The 19,186-nt window shown below is 45.9% G+C and overlaps 1 protein-coding gene across 2 annotated transcripts in view; it reads left to right on the top strand.

Annotated features, from left to right (window-relative positions):
• CDK6 (cyclin dependent kinase 6) overlaps nucleotides 1-18,968 on the top strand; it is a 247,220-nt gene extending 228,252 nt beyond the window's left edge. For both annotated transcript variants that reach the window (XM_075558414.1, XM_075558415.1), the window contains exons 7-8: nucleotides 3,114-3,249; nucleotides 9,187-18,968. In XM_075558414.1, the coding sequence (XP_075414529.1) occupies nucleotides 3,114-3,249; nucleotides 9,187-9,333 (283 nt within the window). In that variant the 3' untranslated portion in view covers nucleotides 9,334-18,968. The remainder of the gene's footprint in view (nucleotides 1-3,113; nucleotides 3,250-9,186) is intronic.
• Nucleotides 18,969-19,186: the final 218 nt, after the last annotated feature.

A 19,186-nucleotide genomic window follows, 5' to 3' on the forward strand; every position in this document is an offset into this window, starting at 1 on the left:
CTTAGGCATGGCTCTGAAACATCATCAGCTACTGAAAGCCTGATGGGTGAAGCAGCACATTGCTGGAGATCATGCCAGAGTATGGGCCCTTGGTTCGGAGGGCACTGGACATGTGACGAAGAAGAGGAGCTGCTTTCTCAGAGTGGAGTCGACCATGGTGACGTGAGTCGGGTGAAGTCCGTGGGAGTGGAGCCTTCGGGATCCTCATCTGTTGATGGAGCACAGCTCAAGATAAGGAGAAACAGCTGCAAACATTGACTAGTGAGCCGAACTCGGAATGTGCAAAATATGCATTTAGGAAAATTGGAAGTAGTCAAAAATGGAATTGACTGCATAAAGATTGATATCCTAGGCATTGGTGAGCTGATTGAGCTGCTATCCATTTTGAATGAGAAAATCCTATCAGGAATGACACAATCAAGAGGAATGGCATGGCGTTCATTGTCAACAAGGACATGGCCAAATCAGTCTGGAAGTACAATACTGTGTTAGGAATAGATCTACCTGCCTCCAAGGAAATCCAATCATTATTTATGCACCAACCCCAAAAGCTAGTGATGAAGAATTGCATCAACTTCAGTTGGGAGTTGATCAAACATGCAATCAAGATGCATTGATAATTATTGGTGACTAGAATGCAGAAGTTGAAAACAGATGGAACAGTTGAAAAATATGGACTTGATAGAGATGAAGCTGGAGATTACATGATAGAATTTTACAAAACCAACTACTTGCTTCAGTACCTTGTTTCAACAACATAATTGGTGACGATACACATGGACATCTCCAGATAGAATAAATAGAAATCAAATTGACTACATCTGTGGAAAGAAATGATGGAGAAGCCCAATACCAGCAGCTAAAACCAGACCAGGGGCTGACTATGGAAGATACCATCAATTGCTCATATGCACGTTGAGGTTGAAGCTGAAGAAAATTAAAACAAATCCACGAGAGCCAAAATACAACCTTGAGTGTCTCGTATCTGGATGTCGAGGCCATCTCAAGATCTGATTGAACGCATTGACCACGAAAGACAGAGGCCTGATGAGCTGTGAGGAGACATCAGTACTGTGTCATTCATGAAGAAAGCAGAAGGTCATTGTGGTGGTTACAGAATCTGGTATCAATTTGCGATTTCAGAGGAGTAAGAGTGAGGGGGTGGAGTCTAGTCTGTCGATTGGGACCTAGCCAATGAGACCTCTGTGTGGGTATGGCCTTCTGAGAATTCTGGGAACTCCTGTTTTCCTCCTTGGGGGCAGGAGACGCTTCTCTCTTTTGGCTCACTTCCTGTGAAACATCCCTGAGAAGCCACATGGACCTCCCCTGGGCTGATGCAGTCCTGGGAACTGGAGGAGCCACATGGATCCAGAAGACTTCCAACCCACTGGCATGTAATCTTCCTGCATTTGACGTGATTGCATGTGTTTCATGAGTCTGAAGAGGACTTTCTAGATTGGTATCAGACATAAGGGCTAATATCAGACTTGTGGACTTGGTCTGGGCTGGGCTGTTTTCTTAATGTATAGTTACCCATTATATAAAACTCTCTTACACACATATGAGTTTTAATTAATTTGTTTCTCTAGTCTACCTGGACTAAACACGACCATTAAAAAGATAGGAAAGAAAGAAAAGATCAAAGTGGATGTCAGAAGAGAATCTGAAATGTGCTCTGAATTTTAGAATAGCTAAATCAAATGGAAGAAATGAAGTCACAGAGTTAAACACAAAACTTCAAAGGGCAGCTCCAAGACAAATCCAAATATTGTAATAAATATGAAAGGTGGACATTGAATAAAGAAGACCAAAGACAAATCGATGTATTTGGATTGTGAGGCTGGAGAAAAATATTGAAAGTGCCACGGACTGCTAAAAGGACACACCAGCCCGTGTTGGAAGAAGTAAGGCCAGAGTGCTCCTTCGAGACCAGGATAGTGAGACTTCATCTTACATCCTTTGGACATGTTGTCACGCATGAGAAACCTATGACATCACATGGGACAGTGGAGGGACAGCAAAGGAGAGGAAGGCCTCGACGAGATGGATTGACACAGTGGCTGCAGCAATGAGCTCAAGGATGCGAGCGATGAAGATGGTGCGGGACTGGGCAGCGTGTCGTTCTCCTGTGCATAAGGTGCTGTGGATCGAAACCAACTCGATGGCGCCTAACAACAGCAACATTATTTTCTCCTTAGATTATAATGGGCAACGCACTAAGGTATCGACACTGTCAGGTACTGCGCATTTGCTACACCAGCGATCGCGCAATCAAGAGAAATGGCATCACTGGCACTCAGCCATCGCTGTGCCACATACTTTATAGAAATCACCACCGCTGTAAATCAGTGTCTTCATATGAAGCCAAGGCTCCCAGAGGTTAAGTTTCTGTCTAGAGTCACACAGCCAGTGAGTGGGCAAGTGCAGCATTTTGTCCCAGTCTGCCTATTTCCAAAGCTGATGTTCTCTCCACGTCTGAACCCAGACTGACTCTTACAAAAAACATGTGATTCCCTTCCTATTGGTTGTTAGATCACTTTTGAATGTGGGAGATTTCCTTTATAAAAAGGTGTTTGCCCAGGACATGATTGCTATACTTCATGACCTCGTGTGTGTGTACAGTTTTGCTGTTTGGGGAATTCTTCTAGAATGAAAAATTCAACTACATGGATTGCTAATCAACCATGTTGGATGAGCATGATAAAGGCATGCTGGGGCCAGGATGTCCACCCAAAGCACAAAAGCATTTGACCATAAAGGAAGATAGGATCGCCTGCATGGTCTTCTTTAAGCACACATAGCCGCTTATGTCAGGGCTTGCGTCCGTGTAGTTAAAAAGTGCCATAATTACATTAGCCCTTGTAGCTTAGCTTCTGCACTGCCAGAGTGCTGCCGCTGGGACGAGAGTATCCAGTGCAGTTGGAAATTCCTCTGCGGACCATATTGTAATAGAGCTAAGAGATCGTGAGAAACCCTGCCCGCCACACAAGCGAGAGGTTCCCAGGGGCTCTGTGCCTGCCCCTTGGCCTTGGCCTTGGCCTTGATCTAGAATTGGATGGGGAAAATGCTCAGTCTAGCAGTTAATCCTTGGTCCACCTGTGTTTCTTTCGCAGCATAATCGGCCTCCCAGGAGAAGAAGACTGGCCTAGAGATGTTGCCCTTCCCAGGCAGGCTTTCCACTCAAAACCTCCCCAGCCAATTGAGAAGTTTGTAACCGATATCGACGAGCAAGGCAAAGACCTGCTTCTGGTAAGTTCATGGGGTGCCTAGTTGGTTCACACAATACTGGTGGATGAGGCCTGCCCTATCCAAGCTGGGTGGTAGGCACAAGAGTCAATGCAGCAATGGCTCCAGACTGCATGAGCCCTAGCCACACAGAGCTGGGGGGAGGGGGTATCACAGTCTCCACAGCATCCACTTCCACACCTGTGGCAAGAGCTGGTGGCTCTTGATTGTGGCATGTCTTCAGTTCGTTTGGAAAGAAAAAAGTTCCAATTCACCTTCTTTATCTATTATCTTTTCATTCATTTGAATGCAGCCTTAGAAGCCTGCTAATTCATTTGGACACATGCTTCCTTAGAAGTAAATATTGTGCCTCTTTGCAGTTTCCTGACCTTTAAGCAGCTTGACTGTTCCTTTGGTAGGCCTTTTCCTCAATAGGAACATGATGGGAAGATCGTTTTTCAAAGGATCTGTACTGCTACATACCCCTTCTATTAATGCATCATGCGCATTTAACTGAATTGCTAAGTACTCCTTCTACTCATGTCTGTTACGCATTTAAAGTGCCTCACTAAGATAGAGAGCTCCTGGTGTAAGGAGCCTGGAGGGAAGTGGTCATGGCCCTGGTGCAGTTGGAGCCACCAGCTGCCCCGTGGCAGGAAGAGGCGGCAGTCTGCTTCCATAAAGCCAGATAGCCCCGGAAACCCCCTGAGCAGTTCTGCTCCACCCAACAGGGTCATTGGGAGTTGGATTAACTCGATGGCAGTCAGTTTGGTTTGCCTCGTTTGGAGTCCTTGGGTGCAAATAGCTAACACACCTTGCTGCTCACCCAAAGATTGGAGGTTTAAGTCTCTTCAGGGGTGCCAAGGACGAGGAGCCTAGCAATCTGTTCCTGAAAACTCAGCGATCGCAAATCCTACCGAGTACCCTGAGTCGAAATCAACTGACTTAGTGCTTTCAGTCTTAAACTCGTACACCTTGGCCTTGTACTTGGAGACCTCTCAGGAACTGCTCGTGGTATCTGGGCCCTGCTGAGTGTTTAGCAGTTACCCATAACCTAATGAAGGAACAGCCTTTGAAGTCTTGATGAGGGGGCTCGCATGCTCAAAGGAGCCAGTGCCCATCATCAGGGTCAACTGACTCCCACATTCAGTCCTCGGCCGTAGCAGAAATGTTAGGCGTCTGCTCATTGTGGAAATAGCTGCACGTTACTATGTGCATGTTTGCACAGCCCTGGATGTTCCCAGCACCCCATCTTCACGTGGAAGTAGCTCATTTCCTGACGCTTGGGCAAACGTTTCCTCCAATGCCAAGTGATGGCTAGAGATAGCCACGGGCCTTGCCCACCATTGATTTCTCCTTCACTTAGGACCTTGGCTCACATCTCCGAAAATAAATGGGTTTTAAAGAACAGCATTTACTGGGAAGAGAGCTCGTGCATATATAGACACATCCGATGCTTCGCTTGCTGCTTAGGAAGATGCTTTGGCTTGAAATAAGACACAGATTTGTCTTGCCTCAAGAAAGGGGGGTTGATAAGAGCGTTTCATGTGGTCTGGGCCTGGAGAGCCAGAGTGTAAGTTTTCTCTGTCTTATCTGTGCTTCCCCTGCCCTTCTCACTGCTCTTCTCTCGCCTGGACGCCTCTCGCTACCACATTGCTTCTCTTCCTGACCTTTTAAACTTGTGATTTAGGCAAAGATTTACCGAGCAGACCATCAGTGTTACACTGAACAATTTATACATGTTTTGTTTTAGCTCAGCTACTTCAATCCCTTCCGTGCATTATTGCTTATCCCCACTTCCTATCTGTATTTTCCTGTCTCCTTTCCTGAGCCTCCGACTTTGCGTAAATGCTGCCCTTTTCATTTGAATGACTGATCATTCAGGTCCAGACTGAAGGGTGACTTGGGCTGTAGTCCCTGACCAATAAGCCTGGTTCCCTTTATGATTTTGAGTTCTGTTCCGTAATTTCCTCCATTACCATCTACTGTGATCCACTTCCGAGCCGTTGGTAATAGGCTGAGCACCGTCCAGTTCTTCTGGCCTCAGGGTTATGGGGATTATCTCAGTATTACTTCTGTCATTCTGTCTGCTCCCCTTGACTAACAGAGCTTCAGCTACATCCTGGATCCTTTAGCTCTGAACCACCTTTATGGAGTGTTGTCGACATCAAATCCCTAAAAAGAGGAACCTGGCTGACCTGCCTCAGCTTTTCTGCCAAGCCATAACGTAGGTTGCTACCTAGGGTCCAGTCATGCTCCTGATGCAGTCAGCTGTGCTGTAAGGGGTAGAATCTGGTGCCATAGAGCATCCCTGGGCTCCCCTTTTGAGAAGCAGAGCCGTGGGGTAAGGTTTCTCTTAGACGGGACTTCTGGGTGAACAGTCACTATAATAACCATCTTCAGCGAAGCATCCCACTTCTCTAGCTACCAAAACACTCAGAGGCGAGCCAGAATGTCGCCCAGCTTCCGCAGCGGGAATCATCAAGAAGCCCTGGGGTAGATTAGCAGATGTGCTTGCCCTGTGCTCATTTGGGGTCCCCCGTGGAGAGTGCTGGCTCTGAGTCAGACCACACACTAGTGCCAGGCTGGAGATGGAGCAGGAGGAAAATGAAGAGGAAGGAAGAAAGAAAAATCAACCAAAGAGGGAAGGCAGGGTATGGACAGTCAGAGTAGCCCCAGAGATTCAAGAAAGCAAGGGGGGCTAAAGGGGGGGAAGAAAACAAGAAGCAAACAAAACAGAAGGCAAAATTCACCACAAAGCCTAGTATCCAGGGATAGTTGGAGAAAGGATAGCTCAAGACCTCAGATCCCAGATGGCTCTAGAGACTTTCACAGGTTCACACTCATAAAGACCAGGAAGGAGGGTCATCCAGCCTGGATCACAGGTGCCCTTATTGAAAACTTGTTACTAAAGAAAACGTATGTAAGGCATTTTAGGAAGAGTTTTGTGTTTTGCTGCTTGCTGGGTTTTTTTTTTTTCTTTTTAAAGAAAAAAATTAACATTTAAAAATCTAGCACTTGAAGACTGATCTTTCCTTTATCTGAAAAATGCTTTCTTTACCAACTGCCTCAGTCCTTTGTGCATATAGAGTTTAATGTACACATCTGTAAATGTTTCTGTGTGCATATTTAAATGTGGTACAGTTTAGAGGGAGATTTTGCATGCACATGTGTGGTAAAATATATAGAACGTAAAATTCACATTAACCATTGCAAGACTTCTTTTTAATCAACCCAAACCCATACGACTTACGGCTTCTCCCCTTTGTGGAGTTTAGCTTCAAAGGCTAGCTGCTTATAAGGGGGTACACCCCTTCCCCAAAATAATGGAAATGGAGATTTTTTTGTAATATGCATTTTTCCTGCTAGGAGAGCATCCAGCAACTCGCTCTGAGTTAGTGCACCCAGTGGTGTCACCTGGGAAGGTTCTCTCCCGTCACAGTGAATTGTTTCATGAAAGCAGTTTCACTTGAACCTCGTTTTTTGTGATGGACGCTTTAAGAGAACAGCGTGAGGCTGTGAAATTTTGTTTCCTGCTCAGGAAAAATGTGCAGAAACAGTTGTGATGTTGAGCACAGCTGACAAGGACAGCTCAAGTGTACTAGTGCTTTTCCCATTAAGGATGACAAACTTCATTCTGGATGCCCATGAACTTCCTGAATGAATGACCTGGACTACCTTGGAGCTCGGTTCAGTGAATTTTCGTGGAAGATCTGGGAATGAGAAGGCCGCTGTGAAATGTGTACCTCGGGTTCTGACTGCCCAGGAAAAGGAGCGTCGAGCGGAAGCATGCCGTGCTTTGAAAGAACAGCTCCAAAGTGACCCAGACTAGTTTTTCCAAGATCATGACTGGTGACGAGGCACAGTACTGTTCTTCGGACCCTGAGAGCAAACATCAATCAAGCCATGGAAGGTGCCTCTGTCACCTGGCCCTCATAAACCTCATCAAGGAAAATCAAAGATCAAGGCGATGCTCTTTTTTATTTTTTGGATGTGAGGGGATAGTGCCTTTGGAGTTCATTCCACCAGGTCAGACTGTTACTTAAGCTTTCTATTTAGAGCAGTGGCTTTCAGCTTTTCTAATGCCGCGACCCTTTCCTACCGTCCTCATGCGTTGACCCCCAACATAAAATTATTTTTTGCTGCTACTTCATAACTGTAATTTTGCTACTGTTATGAATCGGACGACCCCTGTGAAGGTCGCTTGACCCTCAAAGGGGTCACGACCCACGGGTTGAGAACCGCTGGTTTAGAGGTTCTGAAAAGATTGTGCAACAGTGTGTGATCAAAAAGACCTGATTTGTGGCGATGGGAGACTGGTTTTGCCACCATGACAATGCACCTGCTCACTCGGCTAGCAGTGTACCAGTTTTAGGCACAAAACAACTTGCCTTTCTGGCCTTACTCACCTGACCTCACTCTGCGTGACTTCTTTTTCTTTCTGCGAATGAAGAGGAACACGAAAGGACAGTGATTTGACATCCTAGAAGAGATGAAGAAAAGAAACGAGGAAGGTGCTGTCAGCCATCCAAACAGATGAGGTTGAAAAATGTTTCCAGATTTGGCAAATATATTAAGGGTAATGGAGAGTAATTTGAAGGTGACAAGGTTGTTTTGCAAAAAAAAATTCAAATACATAGCTTTGGGGGAAAAAATCGTCTTTTTTTTTTTCGGGTGGGGTGGTACACCCCCTGGTATTTCCAAACATGATGCTATTGCTGAGAGCCATTTGGGGGTTTCTGCCAACTGACCACTTTTAGAGGCTGAGGTAAAACTTTCGGTCCTTAGAGTAGTTATCTTTTGCTGCAGAACAGCCAGCCAACAGTCCTTTCCCTGGCAGGGTCTTCTTGTGTGTATTCCGGAGCCTTTTCTCCTCTCAGTGGAGGTGGGTGTTCGCAGAGGGACAAGCAGAAACCTACGAGGGGCTTGGAACTTGGACCTTGCCACTGCCAACCACATCCCATTGACCAAATCCAGTTCCGTGCCAGAGGCCAAGCGCTCCTCCTGCGGCAAGGGCTGAGGGGAGCATGTGCTGGAGAGGTAGCCAGTCGTTCACCGCGGCCCCCGTGTATCGTGTCGACCACATTTTCACTCAGTTGCAGTTCGAGGTTTTCACCCACAGGCATCTTTGCTTCTTTACATTTGAACCCGGCAGCCCCTTCTGTCCCCTGCTCATAGACAAACCCTAAGGCAGGGTAAAACTCAGCATAAGGTCTCTGACGATAGCACAAAATTAACTCATCACTATGTAAGTAAAAGTATATTCGTGATCAATCAATTAAAATCATTTTCAGGGACCCACCGTCGCTTGGGAGCTAAGTCTTGGGTATGGTACAGTCCACGCAAGTCACTGCCATTGAGACGTTTCCTCCTGAGAGTGCTCTGTCGGACAGAGTGGAACTGCCCCGGCAGGTTCCTGAGACTGCCAATCTGTGTGGGAGTAGAAAGCCTGTCTCCCGTTGGGTGGTGGATGTTTCAAACTTCTGACCTTGCAGTTCATAGCCCAAGGCATAACCGGCACCAGGGCTCCTGGGTGTGGGCCATCCAAAAGGCATCAGCTTTTCCCACGGAGTACTTGATCCGTTATCCACACTAACCTCACTACCGTCAGGGCCATCCCCATTCATAGCTACCCCCGTACATTGGGGCACACAATGCTGAGTCCTGTCTGTGTGTTTATTTTGTGTCCTTTGAAATAAATATTCATTTTTATTATTACATCAGCCGCCGCCAAGTTGATGGCAACCCCATGTGTGTCAAAGTGCTCTGTAGCCTTTTCAGTGGCTAATTTGGGGAGAGCGCTTGCGGGGCCTTTCCTCTGAGGAGCCTCTGCCTGCATTCCCGCAGCCAGCCCTTTGGTTAGCAGCCACAGAGTGCATGGCCGTGGGAAGGTGGCTAAGCACATGAGCACGTGTCCATTGACCTAGTTTATGTCAACTGATAACTTTGTCTTTACCACAGAAATGCTTGACCTTTAATCCAGCCAAAAGAATATCTGCCTACACTGCCCTGTCTCACCCATACTTCCGAGACCTGGAGAGATGCAAGGAGAACGTGGATTCCCACCTGCCGCCTGACCAGAACACCTCGGAGCTGAACTCAGCCTGAGGCTCCAGCGACTTCCTAGGGCTGATTGTACCCATAACACCCTTGGTGGCTGCGAGGTGCCCCTGGGAAGACCCCGCAGGGCTGATGAGGACCACCGCCCAGAGGGCTTCCAGCTGCCGTCTTCTGGATGGGCTCTGCTTCTCCAAGGAAACTGCCTAGTTTACTGTTCTGAAATCAATGCAAACATGATTGCAGCTTTATGTTCGTTTGTGTGTTTGTCTGTCTGTCTGTCTGTTTCAAGAACCTGGAAAAATTCCAGAAGAGAAGCTGCTGACCAATTGTGCTGCCATTTCATTTTTCTAACCTTGAATGCTGCCAGTGTGACGTGGGCAATCCGGGCACAGCTGAGTTATGATGTAATCTCTCTGCAGCTGCCGGGGGCCTCATTTGGTACTTTTGAGTAAGAGAGGGGGTGAGTGAGTGAGTGTGTGTGTGAGAGAGAGAGAGAGAGAGAGAGACGCATATTCTCTGATCTCTTAAAAGTGTTACTTTTTGTAAGCGACATAGAATAATTGGATTTTAAAGACTCACAGGGGTTTATAAATGTTAATCGAAGGTGATTTTTCAGAATGGGTTTCTCAAATCAGAAAGCATTCTACTTTGAATTAGGAATGTCCTCGGCATTTCTTTTCTAGTCAAAAGCAGTAGACTTGCTAGCAGTAAAAGATTTCACTATCTAGTTGAAGTTTTATATGCATAGCAAGGAAAAGGAAAAGAAGGGGGGAAATCCTAGTATCTTTTAAGAAACTTGTTTTTTAAAAGCACACATTCTATTTACTCTTTGAGAAGCTGAAGTCACTTGTTGTAAGTCAGTTTTAACTTTCTGTATAATACTATACTTTGTTGTTTCTTTTGGGAAATGCCCTGATAAGCTTTTTATTAATTGCTGTAGATTTAGGGAGTATACCTCAAATAGGTAAAAGTGAGAGAAAAAAAAGTTAGCGGAAGCTTCATCCAGGTTTGAACCTGCTTTATTTCCTTGCTTATTTTCCTTGTTACCTGTTTTTGTTTTGTTTAGTTTTTAGAGAGGTATCAGAAGTGATTGCCTGCTTTCGTTTGGAGAGTAGTTCTCCCTGGGTAGACTGCCTCTTCAGTTGCCCCCTTCTGACTGTGCTCTCGCATGCCCTGCCTGACTGGCAAAATGTCCGGCTTCTCTACGCCCCAGCATCCCTAATATCTACTGCTACCATTACGTAATTCATAGCAAATTGCTTAAGCTGTTCCCACACACCACCTGCTTTCTTTCATTCAATGAACCTTTCATAACTACACAGTCCGATTAGGGCTCCCGGCCTCCGTTCCACAGGCCTAGCAAAGCCCAGATGTCCCCCTCCAGTGTGATCTTCCCACACGGCACTCACTGGCATTACCTAGGAAATGAGCAGCATGCTTGCTTTCACCCTGTCACCGACACGTGGACCACTTCAAACTGTTACTGCCTTACATTTTTCTAGACTAGATCACCGGTGCGGTATCTGAGGTGATGTTTTTTCAGGGGTCTTGATTACCCTATCAGGTGATCTTTCTCTACTCCCCAGGCTACGCTTGCCCATTAAGCGCCTTCAGCACGGCTCAGCTCTCTGCAGAGTCAGCCAGCCCCTGCCATGGAGAGCGCCTTTGCTCGTCCTCCGGCTGGTCTCCTGCCTCCTTGCCCCCTCACCCTCTGGACCACCTCCGGGGTTTGGTGCGCAAACAGCCGGCAGGACACGCAGGAGCAATGTATCTTTTGGAACATCTAGCTTCCTTTGCTTTCTCAGTCATATTTTAAGTGCATACAACTCTGAGACCATGTTCACAGGAGATTCTAAGAATGGACATTGCCTCACTCACGATACTTATGCATCGTTAAAGCCTTACTGGATTCTCAACAGCTTGACATTGCAAATGGCCATTTGAAGAACAGAGAAATGGAACGTTTCTCCTGGTAACGTTTGGTCTATAATTCGGTGGTTTGAAGAGGAGGGACTTCTCACTGCACAGTCCCCGGGATGGAAAGCTGGGCCCTAAGGCCGTGTCCCACTCACTGCGATGCTGCAAAGTGGACGTTTTGTCATCCCTCTGAGTGCTTGAGGCAATGACCTGAGAGCATGCAAGGCAAATTGTCCTCAGCCTCACCTGGAAACGTGAATCGCGAAGACCAAAATACAAAGGGACTTTGGTTGGCACCTACAAATTGAATCGTAGCACTCGCACAGATTCCTGGTGAGTTTTCATTTGGGGGGGGTGTTGGGGGGAGGGCTGTTAGTATCTATTGCTAGAGCAACATAACTTGAGTTTTTGCTTTTGCAAAGTTTATCCTAAATTAGCTCAAGAAAAACGCAGCTGTTCTAAACTGGAATTTTTTTTTCATCATTCTTTAGAATTTTAGACAAATAGCTCAGTTTTTATTCCTAGCATATGCTTTTGGCTTGATTCTCAGTGGCATTTGTGAAGAAAAATCAAAGTACACGCATTTTGTCGTTGAGTCTTGGCCCCTTCCCCGATTGCGCCAAGAGAACGAGCGGGCGTCTTTGCCTTGGCGTGCTCCCCTCCGTGTCTGTTCCCCACCCTCGCGTGGGCGGGTGTGCGGAGCACCCCTCTGCTGCCTTGTACATCGTGTTCGCCGTTTCCGGAACCCAGATCCCACAGCGCAGCCTTGCTGCCAAGGCTCTTGGAAGCTCGACACCAGAGCAAGGGTTTGCCGTGAGCACATCTTATCCGTCTGGGGCACATGGTTTCAAACAGTTTTGCCTGCAGCCAGGCAATGGTTTGCCGACCAGGTCCTGCTGTCCCAGGGCTCCCCGGGCGCAACTCGGAGCAAGTAAAGGTACAGTGACAGATTCGAAAGCACATTTTAGGCTCTGACAAGGACCGATGCAAGAGTGTGCCTGATCGTTTCTGTACGATGTTTGCGCAGGGTAGAGTAACTAACTAGAAGCAAAAAGAGGAAGCCTGTCCATGTAGGGGTCACAAGTTATGCGTGACAAAGGGCAATAAAGACCTAACCTTAAGAACTCAACTGGCAAGGGCTTATGAGAACCCAATGGTTAGGGCCCTCCCACGCTGTCCCTCCTTTGAACTCCAGGTGCAGTGAAAGCAGCTGTCCTGGAAGAACGCGCAGGGCATCGCAGCCCCTCAAACGCATGCTTTTCTCTTGGGAAGCGCGGCAAACGGCCACCTTTTCATTTCGCCCCAGGTGATTTGCTGGAACTGTTTACTTAAAAATATGTTCTCAGAATTTTAATTTGAGGTGGAAGTAAAAATTGCACAGACAGTATCCTACATGCTCCTTTTAATAGAGGAATTTATAGTGGCCCTCCTGAATGAGGTACTACTGTCTCCTGATGAGAAAACTCTTAGATAGTACCAAACATTTTGAGCCTCAAATTACGTTATTTGAATTTATAAGTAACTATAGCTACTTCTCATAGATAGTGCCTCTTTTTACATTCAGTAATAGCCATTAAGGAAATTAAATCATGTGAGCCTCCCAAATGTCATAAATTTATGTCCCCAAAGAATGGCTGCCTTTTTATTAAGTGACAGCTTGACAACTCAGCACAGGAGAGGGCCTCCCAGTTTCCAACGCGGGATTTTGTTGCAAAGCTGGGAGCGGGAAAGAATGATGTTAAAGTCCATAACGCACCATCATTACTTACCTGTGCTGCGCCAACAGACTGCCCATCTCCAAGAGACGATACTAGTATAATGTTTAGTTATCAGTGGAATGCAAAAGGATGCATGTATTGCATTGTTGCAGGTAAAAATAAAGATGTTTAATGAGTGTAAGTCTTTAAAAATGATTCACAAAGCAGTGAACAGGGATAGAGGCAATTCTGGAGAAGACAAAGATTTTCAAAGAAGGATCATTTCAAAGTCCATGTTGAAGGATGTATGAGTATGTCATTAACAAAGAGATTGAAATAATGTATAATAAAATAACCTGATAACTGTGGACTTGGTACACTCAAAGACAGTTTCTATGGAGAAGCAATTCCCGGCACAGTTATAATTTCACAGGTTGAGCTGGCAACCATATTCCCTCCCTTCATGGGAAGAAGCAACCTCATAAAGCTAAATCTTACACATCCCCAAGAAGAGCTAGATGTAGATATACACATATATAAAAGTTTATCATTTATAAAAGGAAGCAGATTTTAAAAAGACATGTTTTCTCTGCCATCAAGATTTTTTAAAGTGTTATCTTCATTCAAAAACATTGATTAATTATACAGTGTGCATTAAATTCATTCAAGTGTACAATACACAAGATATTTACAGGTTTCTCCCGCAGGAGTAAATAAAAACAACTGGAAGCTATCGAAAGCCTGTCAGGCGATTAAAGTCCTTAGATAATAAGTAATGGTGCTTTCCTCAGAGGGATGAGAAGCTTCTTAACTGGCTCCCCCTTTTTCTATCAGTGCAGTTCTCAACCAACTTTTTTGGCCATTTAACACATCCATTCATTTATCTCAAGCATTCCTAGCTTGCACTCCCACCCTCCACCCCCAGCCCCTAGAAAATAAACCAAAAATATTCCTTTGGCCTTCTCTTATCTTCTGATCTTCAAAAACAGCAGAAACGTCGAAGCAGAGGCTGATTTCTTCAGCGTGCGTCTTTCCATCTCAATTTACATATGTATGCAACCCGCTTTTCTCTGAAGCAGCCTTCCCAAGCCGTTTCTTCAGATAAGTGAATGGACTGCTCTCATGTCTGTGTTTCCTTACGCTGATGCTCTGCCCTGCAGAAAGTAAGCTAGAGCGGTACCTGAGTTCACGCAACGGGAAGAGCACGGTTGCAGTGATTTCAAGGTAAAAGGTCGGTAGAAGAAAGGGGCTGTTCCTTGCCCCCAAAGCCTTGGTTGTAAATTCACACCGACCGCAGGGCCGACCTCAGGCTGTCATTTTCTGTGCTTATTTCACTCCGGCCTTACCCTTGCTTTTCAGCACGGCTGTCTCCGTGATGTTCCGTCACTTAAGTTTACTTGTTTGTTAAGTTCTGAACATTTGTTTACAGGTAAAATATGCTCCGGGAAGGACAGTAACGCTATGTGGATCATTTAAGTCGGTTTAAAAAAGGAGCCTGGTCATTTATTCCTTCAGGAAAGGTTTCTTTAAGGTTTAAAGGTCTCTTTAATTGCCTTCTCTAAGGCAAAAGCTACAAAGATGGACAAGGCTTATAACTTAAACAGTCTGCCCGCGTTTGCGGAGCCAGTTTTGTTAGGAACGCAGAGCTCCTTAGTGGTCCCCATCAGAACACCCCCACTGCTGCTTTTCCGGCCCCCACCACGGGGGCCTTTATACACTGATTAAACTGCCAGCCCAATGAGAACAATCCATTAGATTCATAATCAAGTAGATCCTACTTTTTCTAAAGAACTGCTACCCTGAAACAACCCTCAGATTCTTTTTTAAAGTATTTTTAACATATTGCATAGTCACAAATGTAAATTCACAGGGAACCATCACGTCTGAACTGTCTAAGAGCACAGTAACTTCAAGGTGTAGCTTTCATGTCTCCACTTTTAAATTTTGGTTGGCAACTGTCTACTTCCAAATATATGTAGCTACACATATGCACACGCACACGCACGCACATACAGTTACACTGAGGTTTTGAATCACAGGTCAGCTCAGAGGCCCGTTATCCTCCAGGTGATTTTAATTCATAATGAGAAGTCACCTTTGTCCACAGTGTCATTGAGAAGTTGGGAGGGGGGTGGATTACAACCGCTTCCCTGCGGTTTCTCCACTCACCACGAGCTTAGCTTTCCTCCTGACTCGAGGTGACTGCGCACGGGGAGCGGGACATGTGGAGGGGGCTGGAGGAAGTTCTCCGAAACCATCAGCCTCACCCCTCGGCTCGAAATCCCTCTGGAATAAATGTCCCCCCAAAGCCCTAGACTAGAGGCAAGGCTGGGTTCGGCCCGGCCTTGAACTCTGGTCCACGCCGACAGCCTCACGGCCAGGGCGGACCCAGCCCTCCGCCGCTCCCCTGTCAGCTCCGAAAGCAGATACCGACCCTGTGCCCTGCTGCTGGGGCAGAGGCACAGACCAGGTGCCCTCTGCACCCATCAAACCGCCCTCCGAAAGTTCGGGTGTGAGATGGAGAGGCTCCTGCCAAGCATCTCTAAGCGCAGTTTTTTTGTTGTTGTTTTGTTTTTAAGAGAAGATATATAATTAGCAGGAAAGATGTTTTTATTTTTTTATTTTCTACCATGCTACATATGTAATGGCAAAAGATATGCTTGGAAAGGGTTTTGTTTGGAAAAAAAACATTTCCGGCGCCAGCTTCAGTTGACAAAACGGCCCTCACTCTCAAGTTCCCTCTCTGTTTTCTGTGTCAGGTAATTAAAGCTATGTAAGCAAATGATCCTATATGCTAAGGGATTTTCCTTTGTAGAGGCCTTTATATTTTGGGGGGAGGGGGGTCACCTATCTGTATATATTGACTTCCAAGAACCATGACTAGCATTAGATACATCAAACCACACAATTATTTCATTTCTCACCGTGGTTTCTAGCCAGATGCCGTTGATGTGTTTCGGGTAAGGTGCGGAAGGTATCCCTTGTACCTTTGCCTGAGAATTCTTCACCTTGCCATCTATGGACTGCAGTGATATATATTGTCAGCAACATTGCCCTGATCACCAGCATCTCTGAACTTGGCTTTCAGATGTGAATAGTGAAAGGATTCTAGCAGTCACTCTTCAGTCCCCGAGGGCATCGCATTATCTTTTCGTTCCAGGTCGGTGACCACATGTATGTTAGAATAACTCACTCACTTTGTAGTCAGTTATTACCTTATGACCAGCAATAAACGTATTAGTACATGGAGTTAATAGAATCAGCTCGCCTAAGACCAGGGCTTACCAAGATGGGGAATTTTTATTTCAAGTACTGCATCTACATAAATTATTTCTATTATTATTCATGTGTTTTATTTATTTCTGAGTCATACTAGTCCTGTGAAAGTGCAACTGGAGACAGGAAGCAATAGGACTTGGCATTTAATGTTCATTACCATGGTCTTGAGGCGTTAGGAAAAGAAAAAGTAGACTAAGCACCCCCACCCCCAATAAGCTGCATGCTTTTTTAGCCTGATTAGTAAAATCTAAGTCTATAGTTATAGTATTTTTTTTGGTGTTTAGGGGTTTTATTCTTCTATAAGTGAGTTAAAGCAAAAGACTTCATAGTTATTGCTTTTGTCAAATATGCATATACTATAGTGTAGTAAAAGAACGGAATAAAAACTAAATTTCGAAGAGCATTTCAGATACTGCTTTAAGTCAGGAATTCTGTGAAGTGTCCATCAGAGTTGCTGCCAGTCGGAGTCCGGTACCAGCCTTCTAGTCTGGTGTGAGAAGCTTCGCCTAGGAGGTCAGGTGCCCTCTTGGGGGTGGTGTGCAGTAGCGAGAACAGGTACTGCTGGTGGCAGGAGAGCTGTGTGGGAGGTTTCTGTAGAAGCAGAACTGTGTCTGCTTGCACAGCGAGGCTTCCAGAACGTGTCGGAGGGACAACCCCAAGTTTCCGTGTTCTTCAGGCAGCTTGGATTTGTACCATAGACGGGGGTGACCTGCACGAGGGGAGTCTGCAACAACCGAGCATCTCCAACACCTCAAAAACGTGTTACATTTCTGGTCATTTAGAGTTTGTTCTGAAGGTTAAAGGGCAAGTGTGTGGAATAGAAGAAAAGTATGTGTTGAAAGGAGAAGCGCAGTCTCTGTTCCCGCGGGGTGCAGATCTGATCCAGAGAGGCCTAGAGGATTCACATTTCCCACTTGTGGAAAAGCACATTTTCTCTGTGAAATGGATCCGCCTGCCTGCATTCCCATCTGGTCTATGCAGCAAGGCAAACTGCCCCCCACCTCCCCACCACCAATGTTGCCTTATAAAATGTTTCACCAGTTTGGTCTGTGTGGGCAGAGGGCGCGTATCTTAATTTGGACCTTGGGGCTGTTTGTTTCGGTGCAGAGGTTATGCATGTCAGATGTTAATCAAGACTAGGCACACTCAGGATGAACTACCCCACCTGCGCCTTCACCCCCCACATTCCCTCCACCCGCCTCACTGCTGTCCCCTGCCACCATCCTGGCTTGCCCACAGTGCTCCTCCTTCCACCCCTGTCGCCCGCAGGGCCTCTGGGGCATGATGAAAGCTACTATAAACAGCAACGCTGTGAGGGTGCCTGCCTAGACCTGGCCACCATCCCGACTTGACCTTCAGCTAGCCACACTTGTCACGAGAGGCTCCTGATGCTGGGCACCAAGTGCTCGTGACGCCAGCGACACATGCATTCTAGCTTCTTGGTGTGCATCATGCTTTGTAAACCGAGTTAGCCATTCAGACTGTGGGACACAGAGAAAAAGCCAGAACACAAACCACATTCCAGGCTGGTATTTTCTATCCACCCACCCACAGGCCATGTTTTACTGTAGCTCTTCATACTTGAAACTCATTCTGCTGTGTCAGTGTCAGGGTACAGACTCACAAGGGTGCGTGTTCCCTCAAGGTGCATAATTACTCTCATTCCGTTTGCCATATTGCGACAAAAATGCTCTGTTTTTGGTGCTTTGGGGTTCAGCGGGTAAAAGGAGCGGTGGAAATTCACTGCTTAAAACAGTCTCCTAAGAATTTGGGTAGGTGACTTGGTGTTAGTTATTGTTTCTGCTCTTTTCTCTGTGTACAAGATTGCGAATGACTAAGCTGGCCTGTCGGGTACACCTGGGGATGCACCCTCACGGGGCGTTTCCACCCCATTCTCTCCCTAAGTGTGAGTGCAGCCCAGCCGCCTGAAAGCAGAGACGTTCCGACAGATTTGAATTGTTCAGCCTTCACAGAAGAAAATGGGCTCGGGTTTAGACAGGAGCATCTCGCTCTAGCAACCATGCCATTCAGAAAGCCCTCCTCAAACAAACAGAATCACCTTAAAGTTACCTTCTTCATAGCCTCCTGAGCTGAATGTTCTTCCAGCTTCCTCTTAGAAATTCAGTTGTCATCAAGTTGACTTTGATTTGCCTCTGGGTGGGCTTGAACCTCTAACCTTTCGGTTACTAACCCAGCATGTCAACTGTTCACCTCACCCCAGGACCTGGAGGAAGATCGAAATACAGGTCAGTTTATCTAGAACCTTTCTTGACTTAAGAAAAACTAGAAGTGTGTTTACGTAAGGTAAAATAATGTAACCCAAGCAAGGACCACAAAACTTTGTATTAAATGCTCCATCACTAGAAATCTCTTTTCAAAAGAAGCTCATCAAGCCAGGGATGCTTTATGACCCACATTTCTGAGGTCGGCTGTGGCTGCTTTAGCTTGGGCTTATCTCTGACTGGTTTGGAGAGGGCAAACGGCAGTGGTGACTGTTCAATGGCAATTGTAACATGTCAAAGTTCAGAGGATTACAGATCAATAATCCTTTGGAAACTGATGTCGTACTGGGTGCTAGAATGCAAATGTCGGTATTTATTGTCAGCTGATGGAATTCATTGTTGTTGTTTTTTAAATTGGTTTCGAAACATCACTGTCAAATTCCTTGTTATCACATATTCACAAGCTAAATTGAAGTGAGTAGAGAGAATGGTTTGTATATTTGTCATATCTTTTGTACAACTTCTTACAATAAAAAATATTGGTAGTAAATAAAGGTAATAAAAGCAGCCATTTCTAAATGTGTTTTATTTGTTGATGTGGAGAATAGACCAAATGTAATAGACACAAATTCAACAGTTTCTGCAGGGCAAGTCCATGACAAAGATGGCATTCAAGTGGCCTTGCCCTTCTCACCCTCTTTTCTTTTTCCTTGCTCTTCCCTATTAATTGCACTGTCTGGCGTCTCCCTTCACCCATTTTTCTGTTGTCCGTCCCCTAGGGAGGAA

Source organism: Tenrec ecaudatus, chromosome 9 (genome assembly GCF_050624435.1).
Source record: "Tenrec ecaudatus isolate mTenEca1 chromosome 9, mTenEca1.hap1, whole genome shotgun sequence".
Classification (NCBI taxonomy): Eukaryota; Metazoa; Chordata; class Mammalia; order Afrosoricida; family Tenrecidae; genus Tenrec; species Tenrec ecaudatus.